Raw genomic sequence first — 17,855 nt, forward strand, 5'->3', positions numbered from 1 at the left:
TATATATATATATATATATATATATATATATATATATATATATATATATATATATATATATATATATATATATATATATATATATATATATATATATATATATATATATATATATATATATAGCACTTGGGGCAGTATTAAATGCTCCCGATTCAACAGTTGTTGTTTTTTTAGGCGAATCGGCCTGTTTTAACTCCCTGTGGTCAATCTTTGAAATCTGATTCACCCTATTCAATGCTCACTGTTCACCGAAAGCGAACAGTGAATGCCGGCCAGTTCTCCGTTTCATGCTCGCTGCAAGTCGCTGGTGTATTTCGATGGGGTTTTCACTGTGATTTGCAGAGAGTTTATTCAATACTAGAATGGAGAACTGCTTTAAGCATGATTTACCGTTTTGCATTCGACATCTTTTTAAGGTGAACTGGAATGTGATCTTTTAAAATAAAGGTTTTTGGTGTAAAAAAAAAAAAAAAAATCAGTAATCTTATTCTGTGAAGGGGCATGCTATTTGGATTCATGTGCTTGCAGCACATGAATATATATTTAATTTTTTAAAGGAAATTCTCCATTCTCCTTGCTTGTTATCCAAGTTCTTCCATACCTTGGAGATTAAGTGAGAAAGGAGTTAATGAGGAGTTAATGAATAGGAAAGTCGCCACCTTCTTAAGACCTATATAAAAATAAAAAGGTCTCAACATTCTCACGGATTCACCGTATCTTTATAATTTATGGTTTTACAGAGCCATAACTGGAAATTCCTATTCACCAAAAAAAAAAAAAAAACCCAGCACCTTCATAGTTAAAAACAGCCCAGATCTTGACCTCTTATAAGCCTACAGCTCCAATGCAATAGATTAGGTTGACTAGACACAGCTGCAGGTTATTCCTTCAGAAAATACTTGCTCACAGCTACACAATCAGAGAAAGGAGCTGTACTTCTCTTTGGTGCAGAGGCTGCAGGCCCACTAAGAAGGATAACAAAGATAGCTGATCACGAGCCAGCAAAATAAAACACACTAATGCCCTTAAAACAGGGCTTGCCTAATCCAGGCATTTTCAAGCTTGTGGGGGTACTCCGGCTTCCCCCCACAATCCAAAATATACAGGTAAGTTATTTGGCTTTCAAAAAAATTAACCCTAGAATGTCTGTGTGTGCATGTATATGTGGTAGGGAATATAGATTGTAAGCTCCACTGGGGCAGGGACTGATGTGAATGTTCAAATATTCTCTGTAAAGCGCTGTGGAATATGTGTTCGCTATATAAGAAACTTAATAAAATAAATAAATAACTAACTAAAAGGAAAGGGAGGATATCCCAATGTTATGGCTGCCATGGGGACCATAGAATAAATTTATATCTATCTATACACACAAAAATAAACATTGAGAGTCAGAATGAATGAACAAAACCGCAGACTTTATATAAAACATACACATTCAAGCATATCATTTATAGTGAGGCTCAATAGGAATTCAACTTGTCAAAACATTAAAACCAAACAAATATTTCAGCTGACACTGGGGATGATATCTATAGTATAGTTTTTTTTTTTTTTAATAGAACCAATAATTTAATTGTGATATAATTATACACGGGAACACATGACTTTACTGTGCTTGAAATTAGGTGTTAACAGACTGGATAATCTATTGGCATAGAAGCATAGTAGTCGATACACATTTAAAAAAAAGGTAAAAATATTGTTGTTATTTCACATTCCTTATTTTGAGCCAGATACAACAGACCAAAAAAGAAGAAAATCCAGACTGCTATTTTTTTCAGTTAAAAGAACACAATATATTTTTCCTATTTGACAAATATTAACCTTTTACGTTGGTCATCAAAATATGGACTTCTTCTATCCAGGGAGAAATACATATATCATAATGACCCAAAAACATGCAGCCTCAGTCAAAACATGCATGGTAAACTGAAATAAGGGTGCAAGTAATTCCAACAATGATGCAAAGTGCAATATCAGATGTCAAGATATTTCAAGCTTGGGTTTCCGTTGTTCCATTGCTAGTTGTTTAAGATTTTGAATATTGCAAGTATGTTGCAAATCTCATGTAAATAAGTGAAACGGAATGTCGGTGACTTTATATGCTAGGTTAGGATAGCGTTATGGAATGTTATCTATTATATACAGTCAACAAGAGCTTCGGTAAACCAAAGTCTCAAACTCAGAGGAATGCAGTAGTCTCTGCACAAAAGGCAGTCGTCGTAAGCAACATTACCAGTTTGGGAAATTCTCTCCCTTTAAAACTTACAGTTTTACAATTCTCTTGTAAGAACTCCAATCTGGCCATATAAAATAAAATGATGTTGGAAAACAAAACTGAGAAGAATGCTGTGGGAAACATCTTTCAAAGGAAACACATTGTAATATTTTGGCAATGTAGACGGTATAGCGCCTGGAAAAGGTTAACCGCGGCATTCAAAAATACTCATTGATAATTTCACTAGTTTCTTCATTTGACGCCATATCTTTCAAGTAAGAGATATAAGGAAGTCCATATGAAGGAAGTCTAGTTTATATGTGGCTTCCGCTTTGGTTTCTCTTCATAGGATTCTCCATATTCATTCACTCTAGTTTTATCCACAGGATAAAGCCTAAAAAGGAGAGAAAAAAAAAGGAGCATTAATGGAGAGTTTGGGACAGCATCACTGAAACGTGATTTTATTGATAATGTGTAACCTGAATACAGAAGTTCAGAGGTTTATTATACATCTTTAATTATGCTTCTACTTAGAGCAGTGATGGGGAAACTTCGGCCCTCCAGCTGTTTAACTACACATCCCAGCAATACTATTTTTGGTACTTGTTTCCTAGCACGGCCACAACGATCATGATTGCGGTCCCCCCTGAGCATTGACATGTCCCCCCAAAAGTACTATACGCCACCCCGCGATCAACGTGAACCCGAAGCGTGGCGAGCGCAGCGAGCCCGCGAGGGGCGGCGGTACGCTTCCTCCGACCTTTTCATACCCCCACTATCCACGTCGGCGTGGAGTTGAGAATAGAATAGTGTGGCGAGCGCAGCGAGCCACCGAGCCCGAAGCGTGGCGAGCGCAGCGAGGGGACGCGGATACCTTCACAGTTATATGCGTCCCCTCGCGGGCTTCCCAGGTGTCCATGCGCTCGCCACACTATTCTATTCTCAACTCCACGCCGACGTGGATAGTGGGGGTATGAAAAGGTCGGAGGACGCGTACCGCCGCCCCTTGTGGGCTCGCTGCGCTCGCCACGCTTCGGGTTCACGTTGATCGCGGGGTGGCGTGAACTACTTTTGGGGGGACATGTCAATGTTCAGGGTTTTTTTGGGGGGTTTCTGGCCCATTTACCATTCTTCCCTATGATGATTTGGGTAAATTGACCCATTTAACATTGTTTCCTATGGGAAATCGCGGTCATCGCGGGTAAATTGAGGCATTTAACATTGTTCCCTATGGGGAAATCGCGGCCATCGCGGGTGGACCATTTAAGCATTTTTGGCCGCATACGACCCGACCGACGCGATTTTCACTGTTTTCAATGCATTTCAATGGAAAAATCGGGGGCATCGCATCGGTCGCGTCGTAGGCCACTAAAAATTACCCCCGATGGCCGCGATTGTGGCCGTGCTAGGAAACAAGTACCCTATTTTTTTATCTGACCATGCTAAAACTGTTGCAGGGCATGATGTGATGTGTGGTTTCACAGCTGGAGGGCTGAATGTTCCCCATGCCTGACTTAGAGATATATAGGGGTGTGTGTGTGTGTGTATTACATATACATACATACATACATACATACATACAAACTTGCATTGCATAAAAAAAAAAAAGGGGGGGGGCTCTGGGTTTTAATCCTTAAGCAAATTAATATACTGTAACTGCCTACTTACTGCGTAGTAAACACTGCGATAATGTGCACCAACCCACTGATTCCACAGTAAAACATACAATGAATGGGTTTCCCAGCGCATTTTTATTGCAGACATTTATCCGCAGCTCCTGAAGCTGCAGGGAGAAGTGCACCACTGTGTCTTACACTTGAATTAAACAGCACAGGAAATATTCCTCCTCATATTATAATAACCTCATAACATACACAAAGTTGTCAGGAACCACAGCAAAGCATTAATATGTAAGAAAAAAAAATTGCAGTCAGATCGTAGACACAGAAGATCATATCCTAGGAGGGTGCCGGACAGGGTTCCGACAGTGGGTGCCGGATGTCTCCCCGACAGTCGGGATTTCAACAGTCATTCCTCCAACGTTGGAATCCCGACTGCTCCCTCGTGGGGGTCCATGACCCCATAGAGGGAGAAAAAAATAGGTGGCGAGCACAGCTTGCCACCGTGCCCGCAGCATGGCGAGCGCAGCGAGCCCGCAAGGGGCTTCGTTGCGCTCCCCACGCTGTGCAGTCGGGATTCCGACGTCTGAGTAATGACTCTCGGAATCCCGACTGTCGGGGAAATATACCACACCCATCCTAGGAATGGAGAGAAAACACCCACCACCAAAAGGGATTTTTGGCATCTTAAAAGTACATATTTGTTAAGGTCAAGATTTGGAAAGTAATTCGGGGGAACTTACCATCTTTGATACAAATAAATTAGAAAGACCACATCATCTCTAAAACATGCCAGTCTGTGCGATGTTGGCATGGTAATAATAAAGGCAAATATATCATCAATAAATGTATTAAATGCCTGTTGGGAAAAGAAATAGAAATTACGAAAGAATACAGACAAAAATATTATGGTTCTGAAAATACTTACAAATGCAATTACCATATATTATGGAATAAATTGGAGAATAAGCTGGAGAATGTTATACGCATTGCAGACCGTGAGCCACACATTCGCTAAGACTAAACCATATGTTACATATGTAGTTGTAACTACTGCTTTTCTGACTGCATGTACAAGAGTAGTTATATAGTATTTATTTACAGTTTCTTATTTAGCGCAGCAGCTTCCGTTGCACTTTACAATTGTAAACAGAGATAAAGAAACATGGTAACAACAGACAGACTTGGAGGTAAGAGGGCCCTGCTGCAAGTTTACAATCTGTTGCTTGTGTCCTATGGTCTGAAATCCTTTGCACGGTAAAAGGCCCCTTACAGCAAGCAGAGGTATTGCATGCAGCCTCCCATGCAATACCTCGGCAATTCCCCGCTGTGCAGCTAGAATGCTTGCGATACATCATATGCAGCCCTTTTGCATATGATGTACTGCATGCAATACTACTGACTGTCCCGGCATAGGATGTATCCTTGGTGCAGCAGTGACAATCTGCAAATCCGATGCACATAGGACTGCACATCGGATCGAAGTTGAAAGTAAATGACACATGATTTGACACACTTCACACAATTTATCGGTTCAATGCAGCAAAATTGTGTAGAAAAGGGCCAAACAGTACTAGTGTATGGCCAAATTTAGTCTTTTGCACAGGTTTTTGTTTATTACTTTTTTTTAAAATACTATACAATACAATGCAATACGGACCCCTTGTGGCACCATATAAAGGATAATACCTTTAGAGTGGATAGCCAAAGAAGGATAATCACACAAATGAATCATGTCAATGCTAAGTAAGTTATTGATTATCTGCAAAAAACAAAGTTATAAAACCGCCTCATAGGGCAAATCTAATCTCAGCAAAAACCTGGATTATTAAAACTGGGATTTTTTTTTTTAAAACAACTAAAAACAATTTGTTCTAGTGTTCATAATGAAACCTCTTATATTAAGTCACATTAGAGACAACCCGAGACAGTTCTACCAAATTGGATTATAATTATACTATGGAAATTTCAGTTATTATTTATGAAGACTTCTAAAATATGAAGAGTGTACAGAAAAAATCCCAGATGTGCATAGGTAGAGTAGACACAAACTGACTGGTTGAATTTGAATAAAGTTTTGGAAAAATGCAAAGGCACAGAACCGTATATAAGCAGTGGGCACACTTAAGAAGTCAGCAGAGCTCAACAGAGACTGCGGGATCTTCTACAAGAAAAAAAAAATAGCTGAAAGCAGGAGGGGTTTGACAGACTGCAAGCTGCTTTTGGGATAAAGCAACACCCCGAACCACTGAGCTGTGGCCAACCTGTGTCTGCAATCAAATAGGACAACATTGCTGCCATGCTTGCCAAAGTTGAGGTGGATGCCAGGGTGACCATTCAGAGATAGGCAGCTCATTGACATCTATCCACATGATACTCCCGAAAAGCTTGGCCGTCACACACTAAAAAAAGTTTTTGACATTATCTGACCATATACAACCTCTCCTTTCTCTAACTTTTCCTAATTACTTATGATATATATATTCTACCCAGCGTTTTAGCAGGTAAATGTTTATCTATAGTTATTTCTTTATACTCAATTTTAATATAAACAATTTTGACAAATTTCAAATGATGTAGAGTTCTGGGCCACAACCTGAATGAGATTCCGCACCTAGACTGTTGTAGAAATAGAGATTATATAATTACATGTGCCTGGATCCGCTCTTCCCCACATATCACATGAGCTGCAGAATAGAGCTTTGCTGGTTAACCCTTTATGACCCCATGTCCATTTAAATGGACATAATAAAAAAATGTATTGCGTAGACCAGAGGTTCTCAAACGTGGTCCTCAAGGCACCCCAATGCTCCAGGTTTTAAATATATCCATGTGTGGTCACAGGAACCTAATGTGTACCTCAGTCAATTTGATTTAAAAAACTGTGCTGAGCCATGGATATTCTTAAAACCTGGACCGTTCATGTGTCATTCACTAATGAGAGCAAAACAATACCTTTGAATACTTTGACCTCTAAATGTTTTAAACACATATTAGAAACATGTGAATATTAGAACATAAAATGTATTTAAGACACTGGCCTAGGAACACATCAGGAATTACTGTGGGGATGGGAACCAGATGGTTGTGAAGGTGGGGGAGCTATGGCAGCAGCTCTCCAGCCATTAGCAAGTAGATAAGAGTAGAGACACACCTGCTTGATGACTTACGGACCTGGCTAGAATGTATTGCTTAAGACAGTAAATAGAAATACTAATAAAGGGGATATAGGCCACTTACTTTATATGTGAATGCCTTCCATGGTAAATGTGCCACAGATTTCATCTGCAATTTAAAATACAGTATTAAAATAAAGCCACACACCTCTCAAAACTGTTGCAAAGATCAGATCATGTTAATTTTATGTATACCCATTGCAAAACTTTACCTTATAATTGACAAATAACTGGGGCAACATGAAAAGGAATCCAAAAGCATAGACACCTATAAAAGAAACAGACCAATTCAATTGGTTAATTTATACTCTATGGGGGGGTATTCAATGTAAGAACACGGCTGCCGATCCAGGCCCGTTTGCTGTCAGATCGACAGACGGTATTCAATGTCCCGTTTGGCGCAAAGGGGGCGTGGCCGCGAAAACGGCCGTGGATTGTCGATCTACGGCCCGGATAACGACAATCCACGGCCGTTATCGGCACAACGGGCTTGACAGCTTCTGAAGTCGGGCCCCTTCTGCCGTGATCCCCCATCAATGCTGTCGCTAATGACAGCATTGAATAGGGAGCTGCCGCTATTTCCCACATTGGAAATAGCGGCAGCAGATTGAATATCCCCCATAGACATTGGACAGTACTAATAAAGCATACACATTGTTGCAGATTTTAGCATATGTATATCTCTAGATATAAAGTAACAAGGAAGAAATTACTCAGATCTCACCCAGGCACATGTGTACAATCAGTTGGCATACTATATCTATCAGCCGATGTTTGGGACTTGTGACTCAAATTGATGTCAATCAATAAATTCACTAATACAGTTGAATGGACTAGGTATACTTTGATGTATTTCTTTATCATGAACGGTACATTTAGGGACCTAAACGCTCTATTTAAATATACAATTAAAGTTAAATTATAGTAAATAACAAATTTATATTTTACATACCATTGACAAAGCTGTTGATTAACCAAGAATACCAGCTGTAAATGGATTAACAATAATTAGTGCATCTTCAAAATAGAATAAAAAGTTATATAATTGCTAAAGCCACAAAGCCTCATTTTATGGCTCCTACACACAAACACACACACACACGCATGTGGCAGATTTATGAAGTCTGATGAAGTGATAAAGTGGCAGGTGATAACACCAGCCAAACAGCTCCTAAATTACATTTTCAAACCCAGCCTTTAACTTGCTAGTTATAAGCGGATGGGCTGGTTCTTTATTATTTCCACAGACTGGAATGTGCCCCATGGTAAGAAATTGTGCTGTAGATTTTTTTTTATTTATATATGATTGTATTTTACAACAAAAAAAATTGCAGACTGATGGCATTAATCAATATAACTTTTTGAATCTGTGAAAACTCCACACAAGTCACATGACATAAAGTTTACAGTAGTAGAGAATGTGAGAATAAGTAGCGTTTTTATAGCCTCTGTAATGCTAATGAATACGGAAACAGTGGGGTATATTCACGGTCAGGCGGAGGCAGAATATATTCTGCCAGTTTGCTGATTTAGATCAGCTCGTCTAGTGGAATATATTTTGCCAGTTTGATATTCCACCTATTCAGAATGCTTTCCTGGTGTAAAGCATTCTGGGGGAATACCAAACAGGCATTCCGCCTAACAGCACCCTACCCACCACCTGACACGCTGACAGTAGTAGGTCAGAGCGGGGACCCAGCTCACAGTGAATATTAATGAGCGAATCCCAGCTCTAGCACTGCTGGGGATAGCGGCGCTGACAGCCACATAAGCAATGAGTGGGGACCTGCGCATTAATATTCACTGAGATTCGGGTCGTCACTAATTAATTATGCGTCTGTCAGCACCACTATTCCCAGCAGCGCTGAAGCAGGGACTCACTGAGTAATACTCACTGTGATCCGGGTCCCTGTTCATTAGCTCTCAGCCCCCCCGGAGGGCCCCCCCAGTGTCAGCACCACTGATTCACCCCTCCTGTAGTTCTCACCGCAGCCATAGATCCCGGCAGACAGGGTGAGCAGGAGACAGGGATGTCCCATCCCCCTTTCCCCAGTGGTGGTGGCAGTGGCTACATTTATGCTCGAGGACAGCATGTTCGTGAGTCCCGCACCAGGCGTGTTGTGGAGGTGGCAGCCAGCCACTGGGCCGATGCACTGTGTGTCCTGTCAGTGTTGGTGTTGAGAGAGACGCCAGTGTTACCCTGGCATGCTGCGTGTGGAGTGTCAGTGTCACAGTGCTGGGGAGCGAGTGTTACCACACAGACGCAGGTGCGTCAGTGCGCATGCAGGGGGCATTAGTGTCTCTGCCCCGTTGTGTAGGGACGGCTGTGGCTGCAACTTAGTCCCTGTTACATTGTATTGGAGGGGTGTCAGCGATTACCTGTCAGTCTGTTTGGATGGGGTCACGGTGTCAGGCTTGATATGTGCTACTCAAGTGGGGTTCTTTAGGGGTCTTTTGCACCATGATGTGATATTAGTGCGTGTTGATGTTGGAGAAAGCAACAATGTGTCCCTTCTGGAGACATAATTTGTAAGCAACTTCTTGTAGAAAATATTATTAAAACTTGGTTTGCAATTGAGGTAAAATATCCCATTGGCATTACCAATAAAAACAAATGTGAGAAAAAATATAGTTTTGTACACTAGTCCTGACAGAAAAAAAGGTCTATTTCACACTGTCTAGAACCTGACTTTAAACTGTAGAATCCATTTAGACAGTTTGACACTGAATAGGCTAAATTAGATTAACATTAGAGTTTACTTTAGACAAAAAAAAAAAAGTCTAAATATTGCACTTTAGAAAGGCGAGGCAAACAAAATTAGTTTACAGGCAGAATGCTTTAGACTGGCGAGAAAAAAAAATTACCTTGAATAGGCTAAATAATATTAGACTTTTTTTTTTAGGCAGAAAATATGCAGTTTCCTCCAAAAATAGACCCAATGACCAACAATGAATACCCCCCAGTGGCTTTCTAAGGAAATAACCTGTAGTACGCTGGTAGAAAAAATGAGGAGGTCATTACCATTATTTTCTGGAGAAGAAATTTGTGATATATCGTTTGCGATCTTGCTGCCCATGAAGCTTCCAGGGGCATCGCATTTGACTTCTGCCCTCAGAGAAGTTGCATAATGTATAGGCCCTTAACCCTCACCTCTTCCTTACCCCTGGGATCAGTCAGGATTTTGAAAACATCTCCTAAAGTATTACAAATGAATTGTCTGTGTACTAGCATGTTAAACATATTATACAACTCTCGATCCTTCTTTATCACACAAATTATTGCTTTGTAAGCCACATTGATAAAGAGAACTTTAAGTTTTGTGGTTGCTGAAAGGCAAGGCGTGGCAAGACAAAATGGTTTAGAAAAAAATTACCATCGACATTTGCAGGCGTGGTATTTATTTTCAAAGACAAATATTTTCCCGGTGAAGCATTATTAGATCTGCATCCACTTGTTCCCTCTCAAAACATTTGTCATTATAGGCATTATTGCCATGTGTTAGATAACAATGTGAGTGACTTACCTTTTGTATCTTATATTCAAAAGTGAATAAACTGCCCCACCAACACATAATGGATATAATAAATAAGACAAGTATTTCATAGCCTTAAAAAAGAAAAAAAAACACAACACGTTAATTATAGGTTTCTTCTTTTACATATAAATAAAGGATATACAGATGTAGCCGTGCTTATCCTTGTCTGATCGCCACCACTCGTGACCGTTTGTACCACCAAATCTGTAGCGCAATATCACTGCATAATGCTTTTCTATGAGTCGGAATGAATTAGACACAATAGCTAAAGTGACCGGATCACACCAATTGCCATGCAAGTTGCACATGGCTATTGGCACAGCAACGATAAGCATGGCTACTTCTGCAACCTGTCATGACTAAATAGAAAGAAGTTGCAGCCAAAATGAGCTTTCTAATGAAGTGGTGTTTTGATAAAATAATATACAGACCCCTTTCCACTGCAGCACAGATTTCCAGATTAGCGCTGTTCACACTGCACATTTGGCAGTGCTTGGAGAGGACATTGTCTCTTTGCACTGGGAAATGGTCTCTTCCCTGCAGTGATTGGATGTCAGCTCTGTCAATGCCAGGTAACCCATTTATACTGCAGATCATCCAGGTCCTTGCCGGGTAAAACCCTGCCAGATATCAGGGATAGATACCGTACTCATTGGACCTGGGTGGACCCTTATACATTGAGCAATCGCCCATGTTGATGCACATTTAAATGCAATAACAAAGGATTTAGATGTCAGTGGAAAAGGGGATATTAGGTAGGGGAACCGCTAATGAAGTTGATGGGGAAATGATGTGTGGTTACTATAAAGCAGAAGCTTATAAAGCCAACACTGTCTGCTGATGTTTTAATGGTGTGGAATAGTCAGAATGAGGAGTCAAAGGAAAGTAAATACACAAATACAAATTAGTCTGTAGACACGACTGTCTTCAGCTTATTCAGAGATATCCATGGTGACATTGAATAAGGATAACATGCACTAAAACAGAACACTAACCTGGGTATCATATTCTCCGGTTTTCTTTTCAGATTCACTGCTGGCTCCAAACTAGTAGAACAAACAAGAATAGAAAAATATTACCTTTAAACACAAGAAAAAAAAAAGGGGGGATTTATGCTTTATCATACAATAGGTCTACTGTGAAATGCAGCCTAATGTATTAAGCAGTTTCTTATTCCAGGTAGACTGTATAGGACACTTCACACCCAAAATTGCACCAAGGCGGGACACAGCTTCCATATATTTTGGGCATGCGGTTTTGAATTTTAAATGTGATTATTTAAGGTTTTGTTTTTGATACACAGAATTACATGAGAGCACAGGTCACTCAATTAACAGAGGCAAGATCACAACGATAGCAACAATAATCTAGCAGAAAATTCATAGTATGGAAATAAAACAAAAGTGCAGATTGGTGTCTCATGTGTATGACAAGTTTAGAGAATAAAAAAAAACTATCCACACATTGTAATGTAATAAGATAGGAAAGGGAAAATTCAGTAGAAGCTGAAAAGGGGTGGAGGGGGTAGAAGGAAGGAAGCCCAATCCAGACCCTCAGAATGTAGTTTAGTAGTAAAAAGCTCCAAAAAGAACAATGTAGTAGAGAGAAGTCCTACAATAATGTAAGCCAAAGTCCAAAAAGCCTGAGCTAAGACCTTTTTGGGGTGTAGAGCCATTATAGACAAACCAAGTACAACAAGCCTGGAGGACTGGAGGAGAGGTACTATTCAAATAGGCAGAAAAGTTTCAACCATCTACCATAGCCACGTTTAAGAGTTGCATAGAGAGATTGTCAGCATATTTATCCAATCCTTCCAGTAAGTAGTCAAGGTGAAAAGACCAAGGAGAATTGGATATATTGGTATTTTAAGCACCTCAGAAAGGAGTTTAGTAAGCCCATCCCAAATGTACAGTATACAACTTCAGGCACAACCATCACATATGCAAGTAAAAACCCACACAAACACTGATCCGAAAGTCTTCCTCCTGCTGGAGTTCATGGTTTGATGTGCAGGACTTCTGAGAAAGGTTACAGAGGACGGAAAGACGTCGCTTTAGGAGAGAGCTATGCTACCCATACACTTCCATTTCGACCACATCTGGCCAATAAATCGAATGATTGTATTCACAAAATGTGTACCTTCCAAAGGAATGCGCGGGCACGCCGGTCGAATGTCGGGTCTCATGGTCTTATGTGCTGCACAGAATATTTATCGAATTGCAGGAGCAATCACATGTGGTTTTTCACCACATGCGATCCTCGAATGCAATCTGCTGGTGGGGGGCAGAGGGAGCACTTTTTCAGTGGTGTGGGGATGAGAGAGTGCCGGAGGGACTGCTGGCGGCATGGGAGATGGCGGGCAAAGGGCGGCATTGTAGCTGTAGCGCTAGCGGGGTCAGTCAGCGGTGGCAGCCGAAGTATTTAAAACATTTTGCAGACCTCGGATAGGCTAAGCAATCTCAGCCAATCATAGGGCTGTCCAGTGTTTAAACAATTCTGCTGCCACAGTAGCGCTAGTGGAGGTCAGGGGTGGCGAAAGAATTGTTTAAATACTGAGCAGCCCTCTGATGAGATAGCTTAGCCAATCAGAGGGCTACCCAGTGTTTTAAACACTATTGCCGCCACCGCTAACCCCCGCTAACGCTACTTCTTGCGCTACCTTCGCCGCCCTCTGCCAAAACCCGATGTGCCATCTCAAGATGGCATGCGACATTGGGTGCTGTAAAGGGGGCACTTTTAGAAACACAAGATGCGATCGGTTCGATGGACATCGCACTTCGATGTCGCATTGAATCCGATCGCACAAGTATATGGGAAGCATTAGATAGGCGTGGAGACACAAAGTCAGATCTACAGTACTGATGGAACTAGGTGGAAAAGAATTAAGATATAAAGTAATGAACATAAACAAAAGCACTAATGGTGGGTTCTATCTATAACCCAGCGCAGTGCATCAGCCAGAATTGAGGAGATCAGACACCATCCTGACACCGGACTCAAAACATAGGCTAAAGAGTTTGAATGAAACCAGGGGGAACAGCTGGATTTTGGAATAGGGGAGTGATACAGGAGGGATGAGAAATGTTCTCATAATAGTTTGTGCAAAAGGCTCAAACAGAATTTGAAAAGCAGTTACAGGGTGAATCTCACAGATTCAGTCCTAATCGGGGCAGAAATGCCTAGCCTACAGTGGATGATAGAAGACATTTCACATAAACTAGCTGTTAGGTGTACACATTGGAGTATTCAGGAGGTCGCTAGACCAGTTATAGCTGGACTTAAATGGGTAACAAAATAGTAAAGACTGATGTTGAGAAATCTATTCACTGGGTTGGAGAAAAGATACAATTGTATCTCTAGGGGCGCCAAAATGAAGTTGCCCTGTCAAGCTGCAACCAGAAGAAGGGGGTGTCAACCCCTACATTTGCAACAAAGATAAAGAAGGGGTGTGGTTGCGCTAATAATTAGATAATACATTTATATGGAATAAGGTGGCGTGCATTTATTAATACATATAATAAAAACAATTTCATGCATATAACATTGGTACCGTTAAAAAAATGGGGGGGGGGGGGGGTGTTTCCCATATATTTGAGAAGGAACAGGCTGCACCCGAAGAATAATTGTGATAGTTAAGGTTTTAATATCACCTCAGTTCTTGTATTGTCCCTTACTTTTAGGCCCAAAAGTGCTGATCTTTTAGGTTCACGTGGATCTGACCTCTTTGGTGCTTCCTCCAATTTATACAGGGGTGGCGTACCTCCAGTCGCTGGAATATCTGAAGCTGAAGGGTTTGCTTCTCCCAAGGTTGGCTACCTTTAGAGAGGTGGCGTTCCTCCACAATGTTGTTTAGATGGTGCCTTGGGGAGTCCACGTTCCTTTCTAGACCAAATATTTTGCAGAAGGGTTTGGGTAGTAGTGGTGAAATAAAAGCAGGATGGCAGCCTGGGATTAAGGAGCCTGTGACCGACGCGTTTCGCTGCAGGCAGCAGCTTTTTCAAGGTGACCTTTTTGGGATACAGCTAGGGTTTTTATACCCTCAGTGACAGAAAAACCTAGCACACCTGAGCAGAATCATGTAAGCATACAATGAACTCAAAATAGCAATTAACTTACATATTTATGAGCAGGAGACAGAGCTTTAGTTAATGAATGTATTTATAATAAAAAACAAGTGTTGTAAACGTATTAAAACATTCTATTAGTTAGAGACAGCAAACCGGCGTCATTCTATTTCCGGTTGCGTACTTCCAGAATAGGTGGAACGCACATGCGCTATGGACAACCCGGCTTTGTGGGGCAGTGTACATACTGCCGCTCCTTAATACGACACTAATATTATCTTATTTGTTTGTATGTTTAAATATTGTGATTATATTGGTCGTTTTTATGGCAATAGTAGGTGACTGAAATCTGTGCATCTACTTCCGGCTTCCCCGCCTCGGGGAACACAGGATGTGTCATAATAATCTGCAGCATATATAAGAGAAAAGGATGTGTGCATCCATTTCCGGTGTCCCTTCTCCCTTCAAAGGAATACTAAATAAGATTAAATAAGAAGCTATCAATGAAATTGTCCTCCTAGTTTAGTGTCATGTCTGCCGACTATTCTAGTGCCTAGGCCTCTTTTGATAATCGATAATTACAGTCATCTTATAAGGAATACTTATAATTCCTAGACTTTTTATTTAATATTCTAGTTTTTTTTTTTTATATGTATACTAATTTTTCTTCCTTTGCTTAAACCCTCTGGTACCTTAAACTTCCACAATGGGTGGAAAGCAAGTGCGTTACACATAGAAATATGTCTCCTAAGAATATATATCCTTTGAAGGGAGAAGGGACACCAGAAATGGATGCACACATCCTTTTCTCTTATATATGCTACAGATTATTATGACACATCCTGTGTTCCCCGATGCGGGGAAGCCGGAAGTAGATGCACGTATTTCAGTCACCTACTATTGCCATAAAAACGACCAATATAATCACAATATTTAAACATAAAAACAAATAAGATAATATTAGTGTCCTATTAAAGGAGCCGCAGTATTTACACTGCCCCACAAAGCCAAGTAGTACCAGAAGTACGCAACCGGAAATAGAATGACGCCGGTTTGCTGTCTCCAACTAATAGATGTTTTAATACGTTTACAACACTCCTTTTTTAGTATAAATACATTCATTAACTAAAGCTCTGTCTCCTGCTCTTAAATATGTAAGTTTATTGCTATTTTGAGTTAATTGTATGCTTAAATGATTCTGCTCAGGTGTGCTAGGTTTTTCTATCCCTGAGGGTATAAAAACCCTAGCTGTATCCCAAACAGGTCACCTAGAAAAAGCAGAAATTCCAGCGACTGGAGGTACGCCACCGCTGTATAAATTGGAGGAAGCACCAAAGAGGTCAGATCCACGTGAACCTAAAAGATAAGCACTTTTGAGCCCAAAAGTTAGAGACAATACAAGCACTGAGGTGATATTAAAACCCTAACTATCACAATTATTCTTCGGGTGCAGCCTGTTTTCTCAAATATCAGGTTCCCATTTTTTTGGAACCCCCCCCCATTTTTTAACGGTACCAATTTTATATGCATGAAATTGTTTTTATTATATGTATTAATAAATACACACCTTCTTATTCCATATAAATTTATTATATAATTATTAGCGCAACCACACCCCTTCTTTCTCTATCTGCCACTCAACACTTGGAAGCAGAAGGACGCCCTGTGTTGCAGCCTAGACCAGACCTGTAGTCCACGGACTATGTCCAGCTTGTCAGGCAACTATGGTGGGTATCCAGGGAGCTGCAGCCAGTGTCAAAAATGGTGAATGCTCTTCAATTCCAGTGGCTCTGCAGGCAGTGTGAGCTCCTAAGTGCCTGGCACACTGCAGTTTGTTAAAGAGACAGACCAGAGAGATCCAAGTGGATTCCAGCACTACGTGCCTTATAGGTCAGTAAATGAGCCTGGGAACACTGGTCTAGGACCCTCCTGGCTTTAAGAAGTAGCACAAATTGTGGGCACACAGTGGGGGAGGGCAGGAACCCTATTTGCTGGTCATATATTGTCCCTGATGGATGCATCCCTGCCTCTGGAAGCTGTCACCAGGAAGCAAGTTGGGAGGCAAGCGAGTTGCGCTTCTGGGAACAGGAGTAAGCCAGATAAGTGGAGTCTTTTGTTGGGGCCACAGAAGGTATAAAGCATCAGTTTATCAGGGAGCCCTGATGGAACTATATTAAATTAGTATCCGTCATCTTGGCCTTTGAAGCCACACCCCTATCGTTTAGCAATTTAACTCAATAAGGTCTAGAATGGTCATTTTCCACTCAAACTGAAAGAGTCGAATTATACTCACCGATAATTCCTTTTTCTTCCTAGAGATCCCATGGCAGCCATACATTGGGATATTCCCTTCCCCCATCAGAGCAGACAGGATTGATTTCTCTTGGGACCGCCCACCTTGGGTATAATAGACCCCTCCTCCACCTCCACTGTATCTTTTGAGTGTCTCCGTACCAAGGTCCCTAGAGAAAACACATCATAATACAAGGGAGGGTAATCAGTGGCTGCCATGGGATCTCTAGGAAGAAAAAGGAATTATCGGTGAGTATAATTCGACTCTTTCTTCTACGATCCCCATGGCAGCCATACATTGGGACATACCCAAGACAAATAAACGGGAGGGTAATGTTATGCATGAATATTTTATTTATACAGAGGTATCCGCAGATACTGCCTCTTGGAGAACATGCTTCCCAAAGTGGGCAAGAGAAACATCAAGAGCATAATGTTTTACAAAGGTGTGTACTGACGACCAGGTAGCAGCTTTGCAGATCTCGGTCACTGAAGCTTTGGCCCTGTTCGCCCATGACTCCGAGACTGCCCTTGTGGAATGTGCCTGTACTATGGGAGGTACTTTCTTGTTTTCCAGTTTGTAGGCTGCCACGATCGTCTCTCTTATCCATCTGGATATGGTTTGTTTTCCTGGTTCCTTCCCCTTACGGACACCACTCGGGATGACAAATAGGTGTTTGGTCGATCTAAGGACTTTAGTTCTTTCCAGGTATATTGAAATGACCCGGACAAGGTCCAGCGTATGCCAACTTTGTTGTTCCTCATTTTCCGGTTCTGGGTAGAAACTAGGTAACACAATCTCCTGATTGAGGTGAAAAGAAGATATTACCTTAGGTACGAACTCAGGATGTGTTCTAAGTACCACTCTATCTGGGAAGATAACAAGATAAGGCTCCTCTATCCATAGAGCTTGGAGCTCACTTACTCTTCTGGCCGAGGTGACTGCG

The 17,855-nt window shown here is 41.1% G+C and overlaps 1 protein-coding gene across 2 annotated transcripts in view; it reads right to left on the bottom strand.

Annotated features, from left to right (window-relative positions):
* Positions 1–1,397: 1,397 nt before the first annotated feature.
* CLPTM1L (CLPTM1 like) overlaps positions 1,398–17,855 on the bottom strand; it is a 48,583-nt gene continuing 32,125 nt past the window's right edge. Inside the window, exons 12-18 of one of the 2 annotated variants that reach the window (XM_083188138.1) lie at positions 11,548–11,598; positions 10,541–10,623; positions 7,969–8,003; positions 7,229–7,284; positions 7,081–7,125; positions 4,584–4,699; positions 1,398–2,615 (exon numbers count right to left, since the gene is read on the bottom strand). In XM_083188138.1, coding sequence (XP_083044264.1) covers positions 2,531–2,615; positions 4,584–4,699; positions 7,081–7,125; positions 7,229–7,284; positions 7,969–8,003; positions 10,541–10,623; positions 11,548–11,598 — 471 coding nt within the window. In that variant the 3' untranslated portion in view covers positions 1,398–2,530. The remainder of the gene's footprint in view (positions 2,616–4,583; positions 4,700–7,080; positions 7,126–7,228; positions 7,285–7,968; positions 8,004–10,540; positions 10,624–11,547; positions 11,599–17,855) is intronic. The other variant, XR_014474932.1, reaches the window with a different exon arrangement.

This window comes from Crinia signifera, chromosome 5, assembly GCF_055691185.1.
Source record: "Crinia signifera chromosome 5, ASM5569118v1, whole genome shotgun sequence".
In the NCBI taxonomy this organism is placed as follows: domain Eukaryota; kingdom Metazoa; phylum Chordata; class Amphibia; order Anura; family Myobatrachidae; genus Crinia; species Crinia signifera.